We start from the raw sequence: 26,256 nt of genomic DNA on the forward strand, positions 1-26,256 counted from the left end.
CTATTTTAATATACGTAATTAATGTTTTACGAGTATTTAACCCCAATTAATAATTTTTTTAAATAACAATTCGATGTAATCCAAAAAAATTAAAATGATTTTTTAGTTTGACGTTTTCGAAATGTCATACCATAAGGAAACTCGTGTGGCAGTGATGTCATAATTAACAAAATGGTAGAATATGTATTAGAAACTGATTTCCAAAGTAATTTCGCGTGTGTTTTAGGGTTAGTGTTATAATTATGTGGATTTACGGTTGGTTTCCCATTGTATAAATTATAGAAGGGGTAAGCAACCCAATATTTTTTTTGACGTCAATAAAAAATATTTAAACACCATAAGTAGATTAAATCGTTAATAATTAACTATTAGTTGTGTTTAATCGTATTTTGGAAGTTCGTAATGACGATTGCGTTTAAAAAAAAATTGTGATGTAATTTGGAAATGTGTAAGAAATATTTATTAATACTCGCTCGGTAGTGTTTTAACTTATTTTATAATAAAGAAAGGACACGTGAATATAGTTTATTATCGTTTTTATATTTACCCTAATGAAATATTCACCTATATAGTACTTTATATTATTACAATATGGCCTTGACATTGAACTATTAATATCGTGTACTTTTTGATAAAAAAATGTTATCAAAAGTGATCATTTTTCATAATAATTACAAAAGGGCCATAGATTTTTAGAATAATTATACAATGGGATAAACAAATATGGTAATAACGGAACACAAAATTTCGGAAGAAGAATCAGTAAAAATCTTAAAGGTTAGGACAAGTATTGTTAAGGGAAGGCTTATTTGGGTGTTCTATCACTTGGGTAGTGCCAGAAAATCCACCAATGGGTCCAGTACCCATTATTGGTGTAGTCAAAAGTGTTTGTAGGTTCTTTGGAGATGAATGGACATGAGACAAGAAGTTTGACTGGTGATTAGGCTTTTAACCGATAATCTAAGACACTATTTTCATACTATGAGTATTATGGATGATTTGGAATGCTACTAGTGCATTGCTGAGGTTAGGTAGTGATAGAAGCCTTTAAAATTGATAAAAAGTAAAAAAAATAACAGTAGGATAAAACTTATTGGGAGAGGAGGAGATTATTAAAAAAATGGCAGGAAAAATAATTTACGGTCGATCTTTGGTTAAGAAGTAAACGTCACATGGATTTGACAATAACAGCGCCATCTCTGTGTCAGTTATACGGCTTATTGTTATAGATTTGTTTCCCATTGAGCTCGGTACTTTTTCTTTCTTCAAAAATTTCAATTTTCGCTTCCATGTCAGCCTTTACATCCTTACTATATCTCAATGACGTGCCCCATTGGAAACTACCAAAGGTCAATATTCTTCAATCAGCCAATCAAATACTATGACTATGATCTTTTGATGTCACTATAAACCAAAGTTGAAACTAAAAAAAGTAACAGTAGGATTAAACCTATTTTAAGAGCTCGGGAAGTGGAAGGGGGTGAGGTTTTAAGGGTGGAAAATGATTTATTTAGATTGCTGTTAAAACTACAGATCGTATGGAAAAAAGTTGAATAGCAAATTTGTAGGTAATAAAAAGATCTTCAACTTTTATTGTAACACTTTTTTCACATAACCTCAAAATTTATATGAAAAAATGATATAATAATATATAAAATGATTTTGTATTTATCTTTTTAAAAAATATTTTTTTTTTGTACGAAATTTAGTGGAAACTCTCCTTTTTATGTCCCAAATACACTGAAATTTATTTGATTTGAAATATTTGTTTTTTTACCTTATTTTGACGTATTATCGAAAATCCACCCTAATTTATAAATGAAAAAAAATTCTCGTGTCAAAATTTGAACTTCTTATAAAAAGTCTGTGGGATTTTTGTTCGTTGAAATATCTACTTCTAATATTACCATCTCCATGGTAAATTTTCTCAGAAAAGGCAAAAAAACTAATTAATTACAGTGTAAAATTTTATTAAATATCTAAAAACTGTACAAATGATTAAAAAAATTATTTTTTTTACTTTTTCTTAGAAAATGTACCATAGTGATAGAGGCTTTTGTCCTCAACGTCGCTTGGCCGCCCACAAAGTAACTATGAAATATGTACCATGGTGATGGTAATCTTTTTTTACACCTTCAAAAATTAGAGATTTCAACGGACAACAAACTCAAAAACTTTATAAAAAAAGCTGATATTTTAACAGGGGAATTTTCATTTAAAAATTAGGGTGGTTTTTAGATATTATGTCAAAATAAGACCAACAAAAATAAATATTTCAATTAATAAAAATAAATATTTCAATTCAAATAAATTACAGTGTAGTTTAGACATAAAAAGATAACTTTTGAAAAAATTTCATAAAAAAAAATTTTTCACATAAATTTTGAGGTTATGTGAAAAAAGTGTTACCACAAAAGTTGTAGATCTTTTTATTACCTACAACTGTTTTCCAACTTTTTTTACCCTTAAAACTTCACCCCCTTCCACTTCCCGAGCTCTTAAAATGGGTTTTAATTCTACTGTTATTTTTTTTAGTTTCAACTTTGGTCTACAGTGACATCAAAAGGTCATACTCATAGTATTTGATTGGCTGATTGAAGAATATTGATCTTAGGTAGTTTCTAATGGGGCACATCATTGAGATATAGTGAGGAAGATATTATATAGCGAGGGTGTAAAGACTGACATGGAAGGGAAAATTGAAATGTTCGAAGAAAGAAAAAGTACCGAGCTCTATGGGAAACAAATCTATATCAATAAGTCGTGTGACTGACACACAGATGGAGCTGTCATTGTCAAATCCATCTGACATTTACGAAGTACCAACTTTCAAAAGACTATGTGGAAAATTTCACTACATTTTCAAGAAACATTAAACCACTTAGAAAAACCACTTAGTCGATGGAGACGATGGTTGAATAGATCGAATTATACTTCGAATTGATTTCTCATGCACCGTATAGTCCAGATTTTGCCCCGAGTGACTATTGAAGAAGCAATCGTTGAAACTGAAGCGTATTATGAGGCAAAAGACAAGCAAGGCATCGAGAAGTTATTAAATCGATGAATAAAATCGATTTTTGGTAAAAAAAATTGTGTTTTTCTTAGTTATCGACACGACTTATTGAGTGATGTGTTATATGTGAAAAATACAGAATACAGAAGTTTAAGAAATATGTAACCGGTTTGGGTTACATTAATTTCCAACCGTTTATCAAATTATTAGTTTGTTTTTTGTGGCTACGATCATTCGATTTTGATTCATTAAACATTTTATCAAACTTTTGATAATTTTTAAATATCTTAATCGTTGAATTATTAATATTTTTACAACCTTGTGGTTTATAAATATCTTTTTATATTTATATTCGTGCATAGAGATAATAATTTGAAGTTTGAATTAATTAATACTGAAATAGTTTTTCAATAATTTTAAATATAAAGATTTATATTTTGTTAAACATTATTCTCTCCGGAATTGGTTATTTTTTGACGTAATCTCTATTTAGCTCCATACGTTTTTGTTTGAAAATTTTTCCACCACCGAACCATTTTTTCTAATCTGGGAACAGAAAATAATCCGAGTGGACTAAATCTGGCGAATAGGGTGCATAAAGTAGCTTTAATTCATTAATTTTTTGTCATTGGCATTGTCACTTTCTTTTTAAGTAATTTTTGCAAGTTGTGAGGTTTGCCCAGGTGTTTAAACCGCGCTCGTATGAGTGCTGGACACTCACAGATGACGTTATCTACGGTTTCGTCATCCTCCATGCACCAACGGCACTTCGGATCCTCCGTGATGGCCATGGCGTTTCCGGTTACTAGATTTCGACGAGGTCCATGGATCCATCTATATGGACCTTCGCTTAACTATTCCATATATGTAGAGCACGCCTTGCGGGTAGATCGTTGAGAGACGCGATGACAGCCACCCCAAGGATGGATTCTGGGCTCATTGTTGCCGAATCGCCGATTCCAGTCTGGCCAGTGATTTAATATGATAAAAATTGCTCGAATTCAATTCGGAAGATGTTAATGTCTAATAATACGTACATAACCTCAATGTTTTACGGCTGGCGACGTTGTTAGAATGTGATCTATCGCATGAATTTCGTTTGAAATCGATTCGAAAACTACCTACACACCTTGTAGATAAAAATTATTGCAACGTATGTTTTATAGGGTTCTATTGTTGTTATTAGTAGAAAGAAGATGCGTTGTAAGCGAAAATCCGTTATCTTATCTCGTTTTTCAGTGACACCGCGCGGACTGTACCCACTTCTCTGTTCGATTGTGTAAATATAAATCGTTACAGAAGAAGAAGAAAAAAAACGCGGCCCTGAACTACTGGAGTTATCTAGTTGTGTCGATGAAGATAACGCGTTGTGGAGGATGCATTACATAATAAATGGCTTTTTTTTTAATTTTCACTGATTACGTTCTATTTTAGTAAAACTAAAATTGTTTTTTTGTACCGCGTAAAATAAATACCACCCCTTGCTCCTAATTCTTCTATTTTTTTTTATAATTTTTCCGTTTTAATGTCATGTTGCGTGTATAACTTTTTTGATTTCATAATTACGAGGTTCGATGAAAAAATTGGTTATTTAACTGGAATTAAAATGTCACCGTTTAGAATATAAAGGATATCCTTTAAAAAAGGTAAATGCAGTATTTGTCCCTTCTCTTCCTAGTTATCCCTCTTCTTTTATTCTCTTTTTTTGTTTTCTCTCCTTTTTAATCGTATTTTTTTATTATTCTTATAATTTTTTTTCTTATTTTATTTTCTTTATTTGTCGCTGTTTTTCTCTATTTCTTCTTTTTTATTCGTTGTCTTTTCTTCTAAGCTTGTCTTTAGTCTCTGAACTATCTCCTCTAGTTTTTCACTTCTATTTACAGTTTTTCTTCATTTTTGTCTTCTTTTTATCGTATTCTTATAATTCTTTTTTTTTTCTTTTCTTATTTTATTTATTTGTCCCTGTTTTTCTCTATTTCTCCTTTTTTATTCGTTGTCTTTTCATTCTTGTCTCAATTTCTTCCTCTTTGCGATGATCTTTAGTCTCTAAACTATTTCCTTTCGTTTTTCTCTTCTTTTTACAGTTTTTCCTCATTTTTGTCTTCTTTTTATCGTATTCTTATAATTCTTTTTTTTTCTTGTCTTATTTTCTTTATTTGTCCCTGTTTTTTTCTATTTCTCCTCTTTTATTCGTTGTCTTTTCATTCTTGTCTCAATTTCTTCTTTACGATGATCTTAAGTCTCTAAACTATTCTATCTCGTTTTTTTCTTCTATTTACAGTTTTCCCTCATTTTTGTCTTCTTTTTATCGTATTCTTATAATTCTTCCTTACCTTTATATTTTATTTTCGCTCTTTTCCCGATGAAATTGAGTTTTTTTCCTTCTTTTTCCAGTTTTATCAACTTTCTTTTCTTACTTCGTCTTTTTTCTGATTAACTTTTAACTCTCTTCGTTTTCTCTCTTATTTTTATAGTTTATCTTTTCATTTCGTTCACTTTGTGATGAACTTTAGTCTCTTCTCTCGGTTTTTTGTTTTCTTTTTCACTTTTTCCTTTTCGAATCTTTTTCTCTGCTGATCATTAGTCTATCTCATCTTTTTCTACTCGTTTTTCCGTTTTTTTACAGCTTTTCTAACTTTATCTTTGTATTTCGCCCTTTTCCCGCTGAACTTTAGTCTCTCCTATTTGATTTTCCCTTTCTTTTGCACTTTCTTTCTTCTCTTTCTCTAGTCCTTTTTACAGCTTTTCTAACTTTACCTTTTTATTTCCCGATGAATCCCGTGATTTACTATGAATATCTTCTTCTTACACATTCCTTTTTTTATTTTGTCTTTTTCTGAGAAACTTTCATCTCTCCTCTTTTTTTTACCTTATTTTCATGTTCCCTTTCGATTTGTTTCTAATAAATTTTTTCGATCACCCGTCGTATAGATGCGTTATAGATATTTCTGAAAAGTTTACGTGTGTGGACGCATATACTACAACAATATTTTCAATGCTTCTCGCTTTTTCGCAATAATCCGATCTCATACTTGACCTCGACCGTGTAGCACAAACTCGCGATCGTATACGCCAAGTCGAATCGCGTTTTCCGCCAGTTCCAAACCGTTCGTTAAACTAGCCCAGTGTATTCTTACGTAATCTCTACGAATTAAGTTATCGAATCATTATTTGGTCGATTAAATATTTCGAAATGAAATAAAATTGGCGATTATCACGGGCTCGGTAAATTCGAAATCGAAATTCTGTTTGCTGACCGAGTTTTACCGAAGTTGGTAATAGCACGTGGTCCATATTTCGATTCAGATCTCGGTTAATTCCTTCTTCAGTTTAGTTTCGTTTTCGGTAGTGAACGGCCGGTGGATAATTCGTGTGAATGTGATTGTGCACCCTTCGAATGGGTTTTTCATGTTATGGATTTTTTAAATTACGTTTTGGGGTTGTTTAAAGAGAATTTATATTGTTATGATGGACTGTTGGATGCAAGACGTGGTATGTAACGATCTGCTATTATACGATAATAATTTCTTGTTATACAGGGTGTTACATAATTTGTAAAAGAAAGAGTAGTTATAAATTTCGTTTTTACGATAAAATGAAAATTTTTAAAGGTATTTTCAACAGAAGTTTAATTGGGTGGAAATAGTGATCGGAGCGAGAGAAAAATAAATGTATCTTGTCAAAAACACTCCCTTCTTTCCACAAAAAGATCTAAAAATGGCATTTCGAATTAGTTTTTGCGTAATTAGTGTTAATTTCGTTGAAAAAAAATTTATATATATGTACTCCTTTATTTTCACAAACAACACGTTGGTGTAGGTTAGTATCTGGGTTCTAATAATAGTTGAAACTACGGACCGAGTTTACAAGGTCGAATTTTTATTTCGGTACTTTTTTAATCGTATATTTTGAAGGTTAAAAATAATCCATACATTTATACTGATATTACATGTGTGTGAATATAAATTTGACGATTTTTAGTTTTTCGTTAATTTAATTTACAAAACTTTCATTATTAAATAAAAAAAAATATGTTTCAATTGAAATTTTTACAATATTAACTTTCGAAAATACGAAAACGAATACATAGTCCTTTGTTAAATACCCTAAAGCGAGCTAAAACCAGCACTGTTTACGTTGTAGACAATAATTCAGAGTCGGATTATGCCCAATGGTCGTCAATACGTAATTTTCCATAACTGCATTTTATATAAATGGAATTTCTATTGAGCCCTTTCTTGAATCCCCTAATGGGAGCTAAAACCGGCACTGTTCACGTTGTAGACAATAATCCAGAGGTGGATTGTGCCAAGTAGTCCAACAGTACGTAATTTTCCATAACTGCATTTTATGTAAATACATTTTCCATTCAGACCTTTCTTGAATCCCCTAATGGGAGCTAAAACCGGCACTGTTTACGTTGTAGACAATAACTCAGAGGCGGATTATGCGCAATAGTTAATAATTTGTAATTTTCTATATCTGTACTTTTCATAAAAAAATTTTACAAATTCGTATAAAATGATAAGCGAGTAAAAAATCGGTTCAATGTCCAATAGGTCAATTATTCATATAATACAGATGTTAGAAAAAACCCAGAAATACAATATATATTTAAAAAGGCCTTTGACAGAATTAAACAAATATCGGGAGGAATCTTTGAGTTCTAGAGCAATTAAACGATATGGCGACACAGAAAAATTTATACTGAAGAGGTGAAGCTTCACTTAAATGGCACACGTTGTTGTCCAATCACAAACATTTTGTGAAGCATTAAGTTCAAAATGCATAGGATGAGCATCAATTATTACGATAATGCGAACTTTGAACCTCCATATCTCGCAAAAACACCCAAAAAACATAAATTGTCAAAATAGCTGGTGATTGAACTACGTTTCGTAAACGTAAATCCACCCCCAACACATCAGAGATCAAACAACGCCCAAAACAGTAGATTTGTCGGGGTGAATCGGCGCCCAAGGTAAACAAATAAATTATAACATAGGGTGGCAGTTAAAGAAACGATGTTTCTTATTGTAAATTATCCGACAATGAATAAACAATCTGTACTGTAAATATTATATCTATAAAAATTAGAATTTCAAGTATATACGTGCAGATAAGATAAAATATTTATGGTAAAACCCACTGCGCAAATATAAATCAGTAAGGTAGGTCTGGGTTCTAACAGATACTTTGATCTGGCTCCCAATAAGACAAATTTTCTCTTGAAAACCTCGACAGATTCCAACAATTGAATTTTTTCAAACGCCGTCATCAATTACTTTATTTTTCGTTATATACAGGTGTGTTAAAAAAAGTAAATCTTACAAATTGATATCGTACGGATCGTAGTCTCAATTGAGAATAGCGGACCATACACTACGTTACAATCTAAGTACGAAAATTGAAGTAAACAATATTGTTTGTTGAAAATAAGCTTCATAAAAACATGTGAAAGTCACCGATATATCGCTAAATTTGTGATATAAATTCGAAAAATAGTGATAGAAACATTGATAATGAGTTTAGGATAAAAAGACAACGCGCGTGCCCATTCATCCGCTATTCTTGCAGTAAATTTACGCGATTTAGCTCCCTCTGATCATTTTCTGTCCCAAAATTTTGTTTCATACATTAAATTATATAATTACGAACTCTCCCACCGTGAAGCCGGTCCTGTTCTAATACGTAATCGAAGGTAAAGTTTGGCGAATGCACCGAATCATTTTTTTTTCGTATTTTTTTGTGACCATTTTTCAATACCGGAGATTTCGAGAAATCGAAAGATCTAGAATGTGCTTTTGCATATATAAAGCGAGTGTCTTAATAGTGACAAGTTAAGTAAAGGGTGTTTAAATAAATTATATCTTGAATGTATAAATATTAGTGAATAAATAATGAATTACGTCAGTGAGATATACCGAGTGTGTAAAAAATTTAATCGAGTAGGTTTATTTTTTTAATATTTATCTTTTCATATTCATTAACAATTTATTGTGAGTTTTCTACAACTTCCAATCGAACAATAAAAGTTTGGCCATATGACCTACCTCAATATATATTTACATTAAATATACGAGGACTGTGAAAAAAGTATATTTTAAAAGTTCAGTTTCGTTTTCGCTCGTTTGTACTTTTCCAGTACGAGGGTTGTTTCTTAAGTTTTCAGATATGGCAAGACTTATGTGAATACGTCAAATTTGGCATTCTCATCATGAAGGTTGATATTTATAAAGGTGAACGTTATCAAAACGTGCGTTATTCGAGATTTTTGGTTATGAAGCACCAACTCGAGTCCAAATTCGATCGTGGTCGCACTTATGAACGAAAATCGACTGTACGAGTCTTTTAAGACGAACCAAATCCAAAAAAAAAAAGTTTTTCCGTTCCATTAGAACAACGTAGAACGGTCAAGATAACCAGAATTTGTTAGCCAGAAGTGTTCGGGGACACCGATCATTCTCCACCACGACAATGCGAGGAAAACGTTTTTGATCAGTGAAAACATCGAATCGATGGTTCATACACCGTACAGTCTTTATTTGGCACATCAATGATTTCTTCTTTTTCTCGCAGATCACAAATAAATTACGAGGTCAACGTTTTTTTAACACCCGAAGAAGCAAATTACATGTTTGGGAGGTACCTCAATCGTAATGAAAGAAAAATGTTTATCGACCCTCGTATTTGAATTGTAAATTTTCAATAGTTATTTATATCACGTGTTGTACACTATATTTATAATAGAGCATAAAATGGATCGAAATATAATTTTTTTTCTTTGTTTCGTTTTATTTTCACAGTTTTCCTTGGTTTTTCACATATATAGGGTGTTTCAATAATATTACAAGATAAAAAAAATATTTATTCTGTCGATGTTGGTTTGGAACAAATTTAAAACGCTTGAATAAATGAATAATGCGAAAATATTGAATATTCGCTTCCCAGTAAAAGAGATAATACTGAAATTTGGTATGGACGTGAAATTTTATTATTTTTGTCGATATTGTCATGAAAATAGATAAAAAAAAACAAATAGAAAGTAAATACGTCGATCGTTTGAATGAAAATTGACATATTTTGTTATCTGTCAAAAACTAACATAAATTTAACGTTTTTTATCGAAAAAAACAAAGAAATCGATGAAAAGTTCCGTAAATATTGTCCCGATCCAAGAAAGTACTTTTAAGAGGCAAATAATACGATTTATCTTACATAATTATAACGCTATATATCTGAAATGTATACATATATGAAAAATTTTTGCCAAGGTCTTCTATTTGAGCTAAATTTTATCTTATCGCGATTGTTTGGACCATATAATTCGCAAATAATAAAATATTAGCTTATAAAACCCGTCCACGTGTAATTATACGTCACAAGTATATAATTATTGTTTATGCTCGAGGGTTGACTTTGAATTTGTCCTAAAACTTTAATTTTTTAACCACCCCGTCCAATATTCTCGACGTCAACCTCCTCCATAATCATTTTTAGCTTCCGATACAGCTCTCTGTGTATGTCTGAACCAACGTTTGTTTTTGTTATTATCTCTTTAGTATTTTTATTTAATTGTTTTTTCGTCTTTTTCTCTCCAAATTCGTCTCGATTTCATCCAACATTCTCGATTTTTCTCTCTCCGCGTCTATTCCACGATTATTCTCATCCACGTTTCCGCTTCAGATCTAGATTTATATCCCAGTTATTTTATCATTGTTTTTGTTATTATCTTCGTCATATTCTCTTTCTTTAGTATTTCTTTTAATTGTTTTTTCGTCTTTTTCTCTACAAATTCGTCTAGATTTCATCCAACATTCTCGATCTTTCTCTCTCCGCGTCTATTCCACGATTATTCTTTGTTTCTTGTTCAATTTGTGTTTCTCGCCATTTTATTCTATCCTCTCCTTCCCTCTTTATTGTTCTATATTCATAATTTTGTAGATTTCTTTCTCATACTCATTTTCTTTGCAGCATAAGTCACGATGGGTCTTAAGTTTTTTTTTGCTTTTTTTAATTTTCTGGCTACGTCTTTTCGGTATTAATTTTCAGTTACATGTTTTTCTCATTTAAATCTTTGAAAATTTTTCTATATAATTGGCATTACGCGGGTTATTTTAATTTTTTTTCTCCGGTAACTGGACTAACGAAATTTCGTCGAACTTTCTAATATCGAATCGATTTTTCGAAAATTGAAAATGTGCCTTTTTTTTCAATTATTTCGGTTGTAAAGATCCAAATTCACTTTTTCACCATTGAAATTTGTCCCACGGCATTTATTTGACTCTCCCTCGTACACAAAAACGAGGCCGATACGTAATATCGAAACGTACAGGGTGTTTAACGTTTTAATTGATTATAAGTGTTAATATTTCGGATCGAAAGTCATTTTATATATATATATATATATATATATATATATATATATATATATATATATATATACAATGTAGGGTAATTTATTCGCCTCCCATTTTGTTCCTCTCCAAGACCGAAACCTTGACATTGACGTAATGATTCATTCGCATCCTACGCATGTCTTCCAGACACGGTATTAAATTAGAAATTGTCGGACGTCTCGCGTGTGTTTTATTGCAAAAAACCCGAAAAAGATAAGGTTATCGATTGCCCCGATTTTCACAGAAATTTATGGAAAATAGAGACATATATAGCGTGTACCAAAAAATTGTATACAGATGATATTTTAAGGATAAAAATCTATCCGCTACATGGCTTAAAATATTGAATTCGCTGTCAGATATTTTATATATATTTTTTTATAATACATTCATAAAAATATATATAAGATTTAATATTCTTTTTTTTTAATTTTTGTATTGTTTTTTTAGAGACATTTTTAGCGAGCTCTAGCATTGAGGATAATCTTTAATATTTTCGAAATATATGTTGCTTTTACGAAAGAAAATGGCATTTTTGTAACTAATCTTCGAAAAAATCTCAAAAAAATATTCTAATTGTTTTTCTAATATTTTTTATCGAATTTTTAAAGAATTATAGCGTGTACTGCAGCACTAAGGATGATCTTGAATATTTTTATTGATTTTACAAAAGGAAATGACATTGTTTTTACTACTTATCGAAAAATTCTTCAAAAAAAGCTCTTTCATCATTATATTTTATTTTTTGTGATGAATATTAATAAAAATTTTAAGCGCCCCCTAGTACTGAGGATGATCTTCAATATTTTATGAATATATGTTTATTTTATTAAAGCAAATGACTATGATTTAACTAATTTTCGAAATAGTGAAAAATTTGTTAAAAATTCTAGTATGTATAGTGAAAAAAAATGGAATTTAAATATTTCCATCAGCTGATAAGTGACCGTGGCTTATAGCCAAAATTCCTAATTTTATTTTACAGCTGGGCACAAAATTCTGAACGTTTATTAAAAAGAAAATTCCATAATTTATTCAGTTAATTATCGAAATTTTAATTAAAAAAAAACACCAAAACCCGCATATTTTTTAGTCATTCGATATATACCTGGTGTGGTAGATAATTTAGACGAAAACTACCGCTTTATGTGAGTATTTTGATAAAAAACGTTATAGTACAGTGATTTTGGATAAAAATTTATTGAAACGGAGAGGAAAAACCATCTGAAATAATAATTGATGTACGAAGACGAGAAAACAAGGTTATGGATGTCTAAGACAATAGTTTTTTCCATACACACGGTATATTTAACCGAGTTTTGTTAGTTCTGGAACGAATTTATTCACGACACCTCGTATTTCATGAAAAATTAGGAAATAAAAAACGGAAAAAATCCTATAATGCGAGTAATATGAATAGAAGTTTCGATTATAAACAAAAGTCTGTCTAAACACGAAAAAAAAACGTGTAGGTTTCCATTAAAACTATTTTTAACTGAAATCACAATAGTTCAGTAGCGGTACAATAAAAATTTTTACAGAAAATTGGGAAAATTTTAATTTCAATATACAGGGCGTTGCGATATGCGATAAAGATTTCAAATTACCCGTCTCTAAACTGAAACTATTTTCATTAACAAGAATCTGTCATTTAACCTGTCAAAATTTGAACAATGTACGTCAATTCATTGATATAGGGTGCAAGTCACCCCCTCAAGGACTCGTTAGACCTTGACGTAGGTCACAGGTGGAAAGGACTCGAGCCCTAATCAAATGTTTACCGAGTGACATTCCAAGGATCCTACAAGAGCAAGGACCACAACAAATCCTTTCATTTCCCCCTGAGGGCTCAGAACAAACAGGTACCACGGAACCCACTACTCCCAAACTATGGGTTTGACAAGACTCGGCTCAGGAAACGAAGAGAAGAAAGATCAGGATTTAAAGGTCCTAGATCCTAACGTTTCCTCCAAAATCCTACTCGATAAAAGGTTTTTCCAACCCTGGTTGTGGGACAACTGAACCCACTACCCCCTGAAGATGCGTTTGACAAGGCTCGGCTCAGGAAACGAAGAAAAGAAAGATCAGGATTTAAAGGTCCTAGATCCTAACGTTTCCTCCAAAATCCAACTCGATACAAGGTTTTTCCATCCCTGGTTGTGAGATAACTGAACCCACTACCCCCCCAAAGATGGTTTTGACAAAACCAGGCTCAGGAAATGAAGAGAAGGAAGGCCAGTATATAAAGCTTCTAGATCCTAACGTTTCCTCCAAAATCATACTCGATACAAGGTTTTTCCAACCCTACCTGCTAAGAGGCCAAGAATCCTTGGTTCCACATCAATCGAACAACGAATTGGCACCAAAAGGTGTAAAACTGCGGGAAATCGAATCTGCAGCTAGTTGTGGGACCACAGACCTTACACAACATAGTTTTGACAAAATCCGGCTCAAGATCAAAAGAAAAGGAAAGCTAGAGTTGGTTGTGGTCCAGGCTGGACCAGTTGGATAGGAATCATCCCTATTCGTGAAAAGGTTCGAGCGAAAGGACATTTTCAAGTGGGGTATGATAGATATATCAGAAAGACCTCGACTATCCGTTATTTAAAGTTTTTCGAAAGACGTTTCGTAACTATAGATCTACGACAAGTCGATCAAATAATGATTATTTCGAACAGTCGTCCCCCTTCGGCCGCCTCTGTCGAATATTTAGAATTCACTATGCAGCGATGCGATGGGATTTAAAATGAATAGGATGCAAGGAAATGAAGGTCAAGTTGAGCTTGATCTGGCCTCGATCTTGAATAAATCCCAGTTACCAAGCTGACTGGCAGTCGACGATTCTCCTCGTGGATACAACATTTTTTTTGGGGGGGGGGAGGCCATATTGAGATGTAAATTGTTGTTTACGTCGATTTTTTTTGTAATAACTTCGGGGGTATATATCGAAATACGGGGTATTTCAAGAATGTTGTGGGAATACGTTTAATAATTTCACGAACCTCGTATAAATTGCGACGAAATTTATTAAAAAAAATATTATTAGCGAAGTTAGCATTTTTATGTTTATTTAGATAATTTCTAGGAATGTATCGTTATGTAATTAGATATGTAATTACGTGTAATAACGCCTTTTTTATTAAATTAATCAAACTGAAAAAGAAGACGAACGGAATATTGATATAGATAGGATAATACGTCGAATTTTTTTGCAAACGAATAAGTCGTAAAAAAATATCTTTTTTGATGCATTTATGCATCAAACAATAATAATTATCGATTGGTCAAGAAATAAATAACCGAAACCGGTCGACCTTGACTGCAAGTGTTCTTTTCTTGGTTTTTCAGTTGGTTCAAGTGCAAGGCCAACGTCGATATTTCCTCTACTCCTCTATCGCCTCTAATCCTTTTTATTTTTTCTTTCGTCTAATCTCATCTCAACTGCACACCGCTAGGATTGATTTAATCCGAAAAAAATACGTCGTCAAATTTCTTCATAATTTCGATTTATTTGATTTATATCGAATGGGTGTTATTTTGAGGGGCCTAAATTGACGTTTTAAAAAAATTATTAGTCAGAGAAAATTAATTCAAAAAATCAACTACAAAAAAGCTTTAAGGTCAAATTTACACCGAATTTTGCACCACGAAGTATTTAGAAAGTTTCCCAGGCTCGTTTCGAGGAGAAACGAAATGAAAATTGAAAAATATTTCCTTGAATTGGGGCCAAAATATGTAGGAATTGATCAAATTAGTATTTACGTATATCGTATTCAAAATTCGAATAAGACAAGCTGTATATATAATAAAAACACGTTAGTTTGGCGTTTTCGAGATCGTAGAATCCATTTATCAAAGTCCCAGATATAGGAAATTAATAATTGAATCGATTGATTTCACGAATTCACGAAAATTTTTATTTTGAGGGGCCTAAATAAGGGGAAATACGCATAATAAGAAAAACCTCGAAAATATTATTTTATTTTAATTTAAATTTGACATTGTTTCTTCATATTTTACTGTGAATCCATAAATTCAGTGCGAAAAAACCGAAAAAACAACCAATCAAATCATTGGGTGCACCGGAAGTACTAATTTCTTCGATAAATGGATTCCGCGGTGTCGAAAACGCCAAATTATGATTCTAAACCGGGCAGATACGAAAACATTTTCGTAATATTTCATCTTTTAGTTTACAAAATTCGTAGAATAAGGGTTTCAATCCCATTTTTTATTATTTCATCAAATTTTTTCCTATTATTTTATTATTCCGCCAATCATATACCATTTTTTTTTCCTTTCAATGAATTTACAAGATTTATTTTTAAAGGATGAGTGCAGTTGTCCACGTCCCGAAGCTATGCATCATCATGAATAAATGTAATGAAATATATTTTTTTTATAGTAATTAAATCGTTTTATTAATAACAAACAATTAAATGGGTGTTTCAACACTTTGTTTTTAATAGTCTTTCTATCAGATGTTTTTTGCCATTAAAAATTCGTTGTTTCGATTAATTTTTTTAAAAATGAGTGCAGTTGTCCACGCCCCAAAGTACGATTAAATATTATTTTTAAAGTCGTTTTAAGCCATTTGTTGACGTCGATTTTAGGTATCTATGATGACTGACAATCTGGACGGGGAAGTTTCGACCGGTTGCGTCCCCCAAATAAAAAAAGAATTAGAGGGATTCCAGGATTGTTCGCCGTCACATAGCGATATGTATTCACCCACTACGACGACGACGACCGTTTTGAATGATGGTAGCATCAAGTCTTCGAATAGCGAGGCGAGTTTATTTTTTTTTTCAAAAATTATATCGAGTATTGAAAAAAAATGATCGTTTATAGGTAGATTTTCACGAAAAAAATTACGAGAGGAATATCAGGTCACCTAGTAGCCCAGAAAGGCAGTACTGTTCGTCAACTACTCAACCACATACAGATTCAGGGATAGGACATATAGAAGTAAGTGATACAGTTTTTATTTATTTATTTTTTTTTTGAATTTTTAGACGGCAGTCTAGACACTTCACCATGCATTATTCAGCGCTGGAATAAATTTAATACCTTCTTAAATCGAAGTTTCGAATTAATTATTTTTTTATATAGGTTTGACCGTGGAAAATTTATCATCCAATATAAACAAAAAAATTATAAACGATTCCATGATTTGTAAAAAAGTAATGATTTTTTTTGGAAGAATTCCCACAAGAAAAAATCTCTTGGATGTAGTTTTGGTGATCTAAGAGGCTGTTGTAGGGCTCCAAGTCTTCTAATACAACAACCAGAAAGTTTTCGAAAACATTTATGCACCGTAATATACCAGAACATCTCAATCTAGTTACCAAATTGTACCAAAACCGAAAAAAACTTATTTTCCTAGCATCCCCGCAAGAAAAAATTTCTAGGATGTAGGTTTGGAGGCCTAAGAGGCTGATGTAGGCCTCCATATCTTCCAATCTTACAACCAGATAGTTTTAGGATCATTCATGTACTTTAATATACCAGAATATCTCAATTTAGTTACCAAATTGTACCAAAAAGTGTCTAGGATGTAGTTTTGGTGATCTAAGAGGCTGTTTTAGGGCTCCAAGTCTTCTAATCCAACAACCGAAAAGTTTTTGGATCATTTATGTACTGTAATATACAAGAACATCTCAATCTATTTACCAAATTGTACCAAAACCGAAAAAAACTTGTTTTTCAAGAATCCCCACATGCAAATTCCGTAGGATGTAGTTTTGATTACCTAAGAGGCTGATGTAGGGCTCCAATCTAACAACCAGGAAGTTTTAGAATCATTTATTTACCATAATATACCAGAACATCTCAATCTAGTTACCAAATTTTACCAAAAGCAAAAAAACTTGTTTTCCAAGCATCTCCACAAGAAAAAATCTCTAGGATGTAGTTTAAGGGATCTAAGAGGCTGTTGTAGGGCTCCATTTCTTCCAATCTAACAACCTTAAATTTTTTGGATCATTTATGCACCGTAATATACCAAATTGTACCAAAAACAAGAAAACATGTCTTCCAACAGACCTCACAAGAAAAAATTCTACAGGACGTAGGTCTGGTAATATGAGAGGCTGTACAATCCGGAAGTTATTGTATGAAATTTGTACAGAAATTGATTTTTATCGAACATTGTTACTGATACAATTGTCATTGGTTAGGTATCAATATCAATATTAGATCCCTCTAATACAATATTTTTTTCTAATTTTCCATTAAGAAAAACCGAAAAAAAACTACTTCGCTTTATTTTAAAATGCCTTTTCTATAAAAAATCTGTGATAAACGGAAAAATAGAGAAAACTTTCCATTTTGAGTCATTTGATTGTCAGTTATCAAGGATATATCTGTCATTCAATTTCCTGTGCTAAATAACCTTTCAATTATTACAAAGAACAACAAATCTGACAAAAATTAGATTGAAAAAATTTTTTTAGGGCGAAATTAAAGAAGAGGACTCCCCTAGACGATTATGTCTGGTTTGCGGAGACGTAGCGTCAGGATTTCATTACGGAGTCGCTTCCTGCGAAGCCTGCAAAGCATTTTTCAAAAGGACGATACAAGGTACATCAATTATCCTCCAAATCCTCATTACCTCGATTATTTTTCTTCATATCTCGATATCAACTGGGCGTTTTAATTTTTCAGGTAACATTGAATATACGTGTCCCGCATCTGGTGAATGTGAAATCAACAAACGTAGAAGGAAAGCGTGCCAAGCTTGTAGATTTCGAAAATGCCTTCGATCCGGTATGTTAAAGGAGGGCGTTAGATTAGATAGAGTCAGAGGCGGTCGACAAAAATACAGAAGAAATCCAGATAGTCCGTATCAAGTACAAGTGGTGACCGCTCAAAGACCTCTACTTCTTCTAGAGGATATTAAGATGCTCGAAGCGCTATCCGGTTGCGAACCAGACTGTTTCGAAATCAATAAAGCCCTGGATAATTCCAAACAACGCACCCTTTCCATTTTGAGCGATTTGTACGATAGGGAATTGGTAGGGATCATCGGTTGGGCCAAACAGATACCTGGTTTTACGGATCTGTCGTTGAACGATCAAATGCGATTGTTACAAAGCACTTGGGCCGAAATTTTGACTTTAACTTTGGCTTTTCGCAGTTTACCATCGATTAATTTGGGAAGGTTGCAATTCGCCATCGATTTCAGTCTCGATGAAAAAACTTCGAGGGAAAGCGGATCTTTAGAACTATATCAAACTGTAAGTTATATTTCTTTAAAGTCCTTATTATTTTCATGATTTGACAACGTTGTTACATCGAATGAAAAAGAGCTCACATGGGGAAGAACAATGTTTCTTTGACACCTGGAATGGGATGTTTAGGGGTTTAGTTCCACCTGGGAAGACTGCGAATCGAGTATTTTATCACGAAATTCTTGATAGACGTCAAAAGAATGGTCAACAGACTGTAGACTAGTTGACTGTAACTCAAGTTTTAGCATCAAGAAAGATTTCGGTGTTACTATTGCCACCCTAGTCGCCCGATTTACCGTATCGTGACTTATTTTTATGTCCCAAAAAGAAAAAACATCACCTGGGAAGACTATGGATCAAGGATTGTAGGATAAAATTATCGATAAACGTCAAAAAAGGATCAACAGACAACCTGCTCACTGCTAGTTGACTTTCCACAATCTGGCAACGTTGTTATAACGATTTTTAGAGATACAAAGACTGACAATCGAGTAAAATGACTGAGAAAGTGTTTCTAAAAAAATAAGGGATGAAGGAAGTTGTTTTTTTTTACTAAAAACATCGGAAAGAAGTATTAGAATCAACATCAAATGATCCAACACAAAAGGATTAGATTCCATCTGGAAAAACTATGGATCTAGGATTGTACCATAAAATTATTGATAAACGTCAAAAAAGAATCAACAAACACCCTGTTCATTGCTTGTTGACTCTCCACAATCTGGCAACGTTGTTATAACGATTTTTAGAGGTACAAAGACTAAGTGACTAAGAAATTGTTTATAAGGAATTAAGAGATGATGGAAGTTGTTTTTTTTTTACTAAAAATATCGAAAAGAAGTATTAGAACCAACACCAAATGATCCAAAACCAAAAAAAGAGTCCCGGCGTGTTACAAAAGGATTAGATTCTACCTGGGAAGACTGTGGATCAAGGATTGTACCATAAAATTATTGATAAACGTCAAAAAACATAAGTTTTAGCATCAAGAAAGATTTTGGTGCTACTATAGCCACCCAAATCGCCCGATTTTTCGTTTCGTGTTTTATTTTTCTCCCCCAAAAATAAAAAAGTCACATTTCGAATAATTTTCAAACAATCAAACGATGAAGAAACATTTTTATAATCGAAATTTTGTTTATTTGACATTATATATTGTAAATTTTTTTACAGTGTTGGCACGTCGTCGAAAGGTTAGACAAACTATCCATTTTGAAAGAAGAATATTATCTTTTAAAAGCTTTGGTATTAACGAATTCGGATGTGAAATTGGACGAATATCAATCGCTTAAAAAATTTAGGGAAACTATTCTGACCGCTCTATCGGATACGGTTGGCGTATTGAGGTGAGTCTCCGGAATCCACTCCCCATAATCAAATTTATTCGGTTCGAATTTCAGGCCTACGGCTGTCCTTAGTCAAGTCCAGCAGCTCCTGTTGTGTCTGCCTGTTTTAAGGCAGGCGAATTACGTTATCCGGAGGTTTTGGTCGGACGTACATCAAAGAGAATTAGTACCAATGAATAAATTATTTTTGGAAATGTTGGAAGCGTATTGTCGGTAGCCTCGTTGATAAACATGATGATGGAATTCGACGTTTCGATCAGTGAAAATTATCTGCCATTTAGACGATACTATCTCAGGGTCGAAGAGAAAAATTTATTTTTTAAAACGTTGGAATTCATATTTTTTTCATGTTGCCACCTTGTATTTACTACAGGAAAATTTGTAGTAAAATATTGAAAAAAATAATTAGATTGGGGTGAATTACGAAAGAATGATTGTATAAATTTTTTATTATGTTAATCAATCGGATAATAAATAATAAACTATCCGAACTAATCCTTCATTGGAAATTATTTTCGTTATAATATTTTTGTGTAATTCGTACATATCAGGATTAGATAAAATAATAAACAAAGTTTTATCCTTTTAGAATCGTTTCAAGATTTTTTTACTACTATATGAATATTATATCAGTATATACAGTTTGAGGTATCATATACACAGTGACCCAAAGAATTTATTTCCACCTGCAGCTCTAAGGAGGATATCCGGTGTTTTTTTATCGATTCTTCACCCCCAGGTGTAAATTGTCGTACTAAAACAAAACGCGAATAGATATTACATCCTCCCTCTAGCAAAATCTGCATTTTTACCTTCTTCTAAACCTAATGTCCATCGAGTAAAGTTCCGAAAAGACTCTTATTGATTATTATTCTTATTAAGGTTGAAAGTTTTTATAAATCTTTATTATATCTTTACAGGAGTATATTTCCCGCCTTAACTCCTATATATTCTTCCGGTAACTGATCTACCTTCTTCATTTGCTACGAAGGGGTTAATTAGAGCTTTAATGGCTGCTTGGTTATCAGATAAATTGAATTTCTTGTTGTTAGATCGTTTTTACTACTAGAAATAGTTTTTTGATGTGACATCCTGGTTATTTCAACTGTTGAAGAACTTCTACAGGATTTTCCATCTTTATGGCACAATACAACTTTTATCATCTTAGTTTGACTTCATTACATTCTATATTTATGTGTAACCAACCATATCTTTGAAACATATTGAATTAAGTCGCATTCTGTTGTTTCAATATTATTTTAGGGGATTTACCGATGTTATTAGATCATTTTTACTACTAGAAATAATTTTATTGAAATAACATCCTGGTTTTTTCAATTATTAAAGAACTTCTTCAGAATTTTTCATCTTTATGGAACAATACAACTTCTAGTTTCTTCGTTTGACTTCATTACATTCTATATGTTTGTGTAACCACCCGTATCTTTGTAACTTGTTAAATTAAGTCACATTCTGTTGTTTCAAAATTAATTTAGGGGATGTACCGACGTTGTTAGATCATTTTTACTGCCAGAAATAATTTTTTTGAAGTGACATCCTGAAGAACTTCTACAGGATTTTCCATCTTTATGGCACAATACAACTTCTAGTATCTTCATTTGACTTCATTACTTTCCGTAATCTTGGACCATATGGTTATCTAAGAATTCTTCAGTAAATTACTCAATATTTTTCAATCACCATGTATGTTCTTCTTTTCTATAATATAAATTCTTGTTACTGATCCTTTGACATTTTTTCCCATTTATTTGATGTCAAGTTAAAATTCAATCACATCATTTGCAATATTTCAATATATTACATCAGGGGTGCTCAAACTTGAACTGCTGGCGATCTACCTCAATATTTTTAGACTACTTACGATCGACTCTGAGAGGCTGCAAGTATGTGTGATGCAGGGTTGTACATACACGATACACCCTACCTACCTAGGTAGGGTGTACCGTAGCATATATAGATATTAGCTTTCTGCACAATATAGGTACATTATTTTAGTCAAGGTTTGGGTTAGGTTTAGTTAGGTTCTTCTCTACAATATCAATGAAAAAACTCATAGTTATTCAAAATTGCGAGTTTATTGGTTGTTACAAAACAAAAGAGTTACATATGGTGTTAAACCTAACTAAAGAGTGGCTTTGGATGTTGAAGCGTGGCACTGCATGTCCTCAGCATACTTTTCATAAGATGGTACGTAACTACTGAGTGCTAATCGCAAGCATGATGACATATGATCGTCAGTTAGTCGATTGCGATATTTTGACTTAATTATCTTCATTTCAGAAAATGCAGACTCGCACAAGTAAGTTGACCCAAACAATGCCGTCAGTTGAAGGGCGATTTGCCTTAGATTCGGATATTTATCTTCAGATATAAAACATCAGAAATTTGTATCAGATGCTTTAGCTTTGAGATGTATATCTGATATAATCTGCACCAACTCATTTTCAACAGAACATGAGTTCATATTAAACTGACTTGCTATTTCAGTAGCTAATTCCTCAATGTTTTTACATGAAAAAGGATAACTCATAAATGATGCTATATTTTCCAATTTACTGCAATCATAAAAACGCATTTCGAATTGTCCCAAAATATTTGATAATTCAGCCTCATACGTATCATAATTAAACTGAGGAATCCTTGCTTTCAAAGACGGAAAATGTTTCAGATCCTTTCTTTTCAGTTGATCTATCATAAGCTGCAATTTACTTTTGAATTCGTTTACTACACTAATCATCTCAATAATAGTTTTTCCTTTACCTTGAAGCTCCAAGTTAACGATGTTTAAGTGCATTGTGATGTCAGTCAAAATGCCAAATCAGTCAGCCTTTTTCCGTTTTTCAAAATCTGAGTGTCATCACCTCTTTCGTCTAGAAAAGCTGTTATTTCGGGCAATAATTCTTGAAACCTTTGTAGGAACTTTCCGCGACTCAACCACCTGACGTCTGCGTGAAGAACTAAATCAGTGTGTTCAGCTGACTCCCTATCTTCCAACTGCAACTGAAAGAGCCGCCGTTGCAAGCTACGTGCACGGATGGAATTCACAATTTTTGTTGCAATGCCCATAATTTCCTCCGTGTTTAAAACTTTGGATCACAAAACTTGTTGATGTATAATGCAATGGAATGAAAAAAAAAAAATAAAGGGAATTCTTCATTAGCTCGACACAATGCCCCAAAACCGTTTTTGTTTCCAGTCATTGCTGGTGCTTCATCGGTTGTAATGCACACTAATTTATATATTGGTAGCTCGTAATTTTTTACAAAATTAAAGAAAACTTCATATATATCTTCGCCACGGGTCTTCCCCTTCAGAGGAATGATTGTCAAAAATTCTTCTTTAGCCGACATGTCATTGAATACCATCCGAATAAAAATACACAGCTGGGCAGTGTCTGTCATATCGTTGGATTCGTCGAACTGTAAAGAAAAGTATTTACATTCCATGATATCATGTTTTAGTTTATCTGCGATGTCCTGACTCATGACTTCAATACGCCTTGTGACAGTCGGACGAGATAACTGAAGTTCTCTAATAGCAGACATGATTTCTGTTTTATTTTTAAAATCTCCAAATAAAGTCTCATCCGCTTCAATAAATGCTTTCTTCACCACCGATCCATCTTCGAATGGTTTCTTGTGTTTCGCCAATATATGAGATATTTTAAATGACGCGATCGTAGTAGCTTTTGATTGTTTGGCTGGTCTTGTGAACATGGTTTGTTCTTTTTTCAAACAAGATATAAAATCACTTACTTTTCGTTTTCTTAATTCACTCTGTGGCGGAAAATCCTTTTGATAGTTTTTGTGAACCGTTTTATGATGCCTCTCTAAGATACCACGCTTAGGTATTGCAACTGACGCACGACAAATAACACAAATGCACTTATCCTTCACCATACAAAAGAAAAATTCTTCCTCCCAATCCTTATTAAAATGATACGTTTTAAATTTCTTCACTGCACTCATTTTCCACTATTTAATAATAAACTTTGTATAGACGTAGTATCGCTATCAAGTTACAATTCAGAATGACTCCAATTCATGCAGGCGCAACATTTATATCGGCGTTAAAGAAAGTCTCGAATGTTCCCGTCAAACGCGCCGCCCGAAACTAGACAGTACAGCCTAGTCTAGAAACAACGCGGGTTCCTTTGATAAAGCCGCCTTTTGCCGCAAGCAGTGTTATTTTATTACGTAATACATTTTTGTAGTTTAGTTACCTACTTACTTATTAAAAATTTTTTTCTTCTCGAGAACTACTCAAAAAGCACTCGCGATCGACCGTTTGAGCACCCCTGTATTACATTGTAATTATGTCCATGATTTTTTTGGGAGCTTAAAAATTTTGAAAAATGATATTTGGTGCACAAATCATTTTTTAATTGTATTACAAATTTTATACAATCATTCAGTGTGTGTCTAAAATCATTCCTAAGTATCCTGTGTCGACATCAAACTTGTTTGTGATGAATATTAAAGGCTGTGAATACCCCCCCAGATCAATATATGTGTATTTTATTTAAGTTGGAAATATATAGATAAAAAAAGGACATTTAGCAACGATATAAAGTACCGTACAGGTGAAGTTTGAACTTTTCAGCTTTCGATAAGAGTTTTTTGCTACAACTTGTAGGTATATTGTTACTACCTATCATTTTTTTTGTTTTTATGTTGTATGCAGCTTTTTAGTTGTTTATGATTTAATCGATTAAATTATCAAAGTTCATTCGAAAACTTTTTTCTTAGATACGTTCATCTTGTAAAAATATATTCAAAACTCCTCGACTACTTAGAAACCTGTTTCAAGCCATCGAAGTCCTGGTTCCTATTAAACGAACTCTTTTAGTCCTTCCATCAGTCCTACAACCCTCGATTAACCTCTATGATGAATAGGATCGTAGATGAGAAGAATAAGGGATCTTAAACTGACTGGAATTGAAGTTTATCATGTTTTCTTGTTACAAATTGAGTGATTCCGGAAAATGCAGATCCTCTATTACCATAATGGTTGCAAAAACAATTTTTTTTCATCAATAAATTCGTTTTAAAATGGAAGAAATGATTATACAGTTGTTAATTATGAGTCTATCCTAGTGACTAGAAGCTTTTCATCCCCTTAGAAACATGTTTCAAGTCATTGTAATCCTGGATCCTATTAAATGAACCCTTTTAGTCCTTCGATCAGTCCTACAACCTTAACCTCTACAATAAATAGGATCGTAAATAAGAAGAATAAGGCATCTTAAACTGACTGGAATTGAAGATTATCACGTTTTATACAGTCAAACGCTTTTAGATAGTCGATGAATAAATTTTTTCACATCCCCGGTATCTACGAATATTTTATATTTTTCATAATCACCGTTTTAATCGATTAAACTTATAGGTTTAAATATTTATAATTGTGTACACACGCCTCATATTATTTAATTTATTTTTTTGGCATTTTTAGAATGTCCATATTTACATGTATGTTAAATTAGATCTATTTAAATCGCCCCCGTATTTAATCTGCAATTCAATTATTTAGTTTTTCATTGAAAATTTTTAGTTTTTATTAAATATATTCGTTACAATAAAAATAAAATCAACATAAATAAAGAAAAAAAATATATTTTTAATAACACCCTATGTTTACACATATTTTTCTAAATAAAATTTTTTTTCTAATCGTTATTATACGAGGGTGTCAAGATAAATTACTTATAGTTCCTATTTTCCTTTAAATCGGTTATTATACGAGGGAGTCAAGATAAATAACATACCGTTCTTAATTTTCCTATGGTGAAAGCGTTTATGGTAAAACTAAGAATTTTCATGTGATTGTTCGAAGGATCGTTGCAAATTTTCTTGTAGAATTTCGGGGAAAAAGGAAAAAAAACGTTTCCATCCATTTTTAAATTGATTATATCGAAAAACCAGTGATAGAATCGAGGGAATTCTCTATTTCGATTTTAGTTTATATAAATTTAGACGTTAGGTAATTGTGTAATTTCTTTCTGGACGATAATAAAGAAAACTTCAAGTTTCCTTTTTTTTCTTCTATCAATTAAAAGAAAAACCTCGAAATATTAACTGTTTCAAGTTGATTTGTAATAGATTATTTAACATTATTGAAATAAAGCTTATTATGAATTTTTTTCTTTTTTTTTCTTTAAATGTGCTTTTAAATATAAATACGACACATTGTTACTTACCTTCCCTTATGATTAAAAGATGGCGCTACGTTGTAATACATTT

General features: G+C 32.3%; 1 protein-coding gene across 5 annotated transcripts; it reads left to right on the top strand.

The window, feature by feature from the left end:
* Nucleotides 1–26,151, top strand: LOC130894846 (steroid hormone receptor ERR2). Of its 5 annotated transcripts, none has more exons than XM_057801860.1 (8): nucleotides 122–174; nucleotides 227–287; nucleotides 16,029–16,209; nucleotides 16,271–16,383; nucleotides 17,871–17,997; nucleotides 18,082–18,653; nucleotides 19,821–19,993; nucleotides 20,048–26,151. In XM_057801860.1, exons 3-8 carry the CDS (start codon nucleotides 16,035–16,037, stop codon nucleotides 20,208–20,210), a joined length of 1,323 nt encoding a protein of 440 aa, XP_057657843.1. In that variant the 5' UTR covers nucleotides 122–174; nucleotides 227–287; nucleotides 16,029–16,034; the 3' UTR covers nucleotides 20,211–26,151. The 5 variants fall into 5 exon arrangements, 4 of the variants coding, with proteins under 4 accessions (XP_057657842.1, XP_057657843.1, XP_057657841.1 ...); XR_009059401.1 differs by lacking the exons at nucleotides 122–174; nucleotides 227–287 and adding an exon at nucleotides 5,986–6,508 and having other exon boundaries at nucleotides 16,029–16,205; nucleotides 16,267–16,383; nucleotides 20,048–24,210; nucleotides 24,285–26,151; XM_057801859.1 differs by having other exon boundaries at nucleotides 1–287.
* The last annotated feature ends 105 nt before the right edge of the window (nucleotides 26,152–26,256 follow it).

The sequence above is a fragment of the Diorhabda carinulata genome, chromosome 6 (assembly GCF_026250575.1).
Source record: "Diorhabda carinulata isolate Delta chromosome 6, icDioCari1.1, whole genome shotgun sequence".
Taxonomy (NCBI): domain Eukaryota; kingdom Metazoa; phylum Arthropoda; class Insecta; order Coleoptera; family Chrysomelidae; genus Diorhabda; species Diorhabda carinulata.

What these genes read in the sequence shown, in the direction of transcription:
- LOC130894846 (XM_057801858.1), top strand. Translation starts at nt 6,482, where the DNA reads ATGATGGACTGTTGGATGCAAGACGTG. An exon ending in ACTGTTGGATGCAAGACGTG is followed by an intron (nt 6,509 to 16,028) that starts GTATGTAACGAT and finishes CGTCGATTTTAG; the next exon opens with GTATCTATGATGACTGACAA. An exon ending in GATACGGTTGGCGTATTGAG is followed by an intron (nt 19,994 to 20,047) that starts GTGAGTCTCCGG and finishes TTCGAATTTCAG; the next exon opens with GCCTACGGCTGTCCTTAGTC.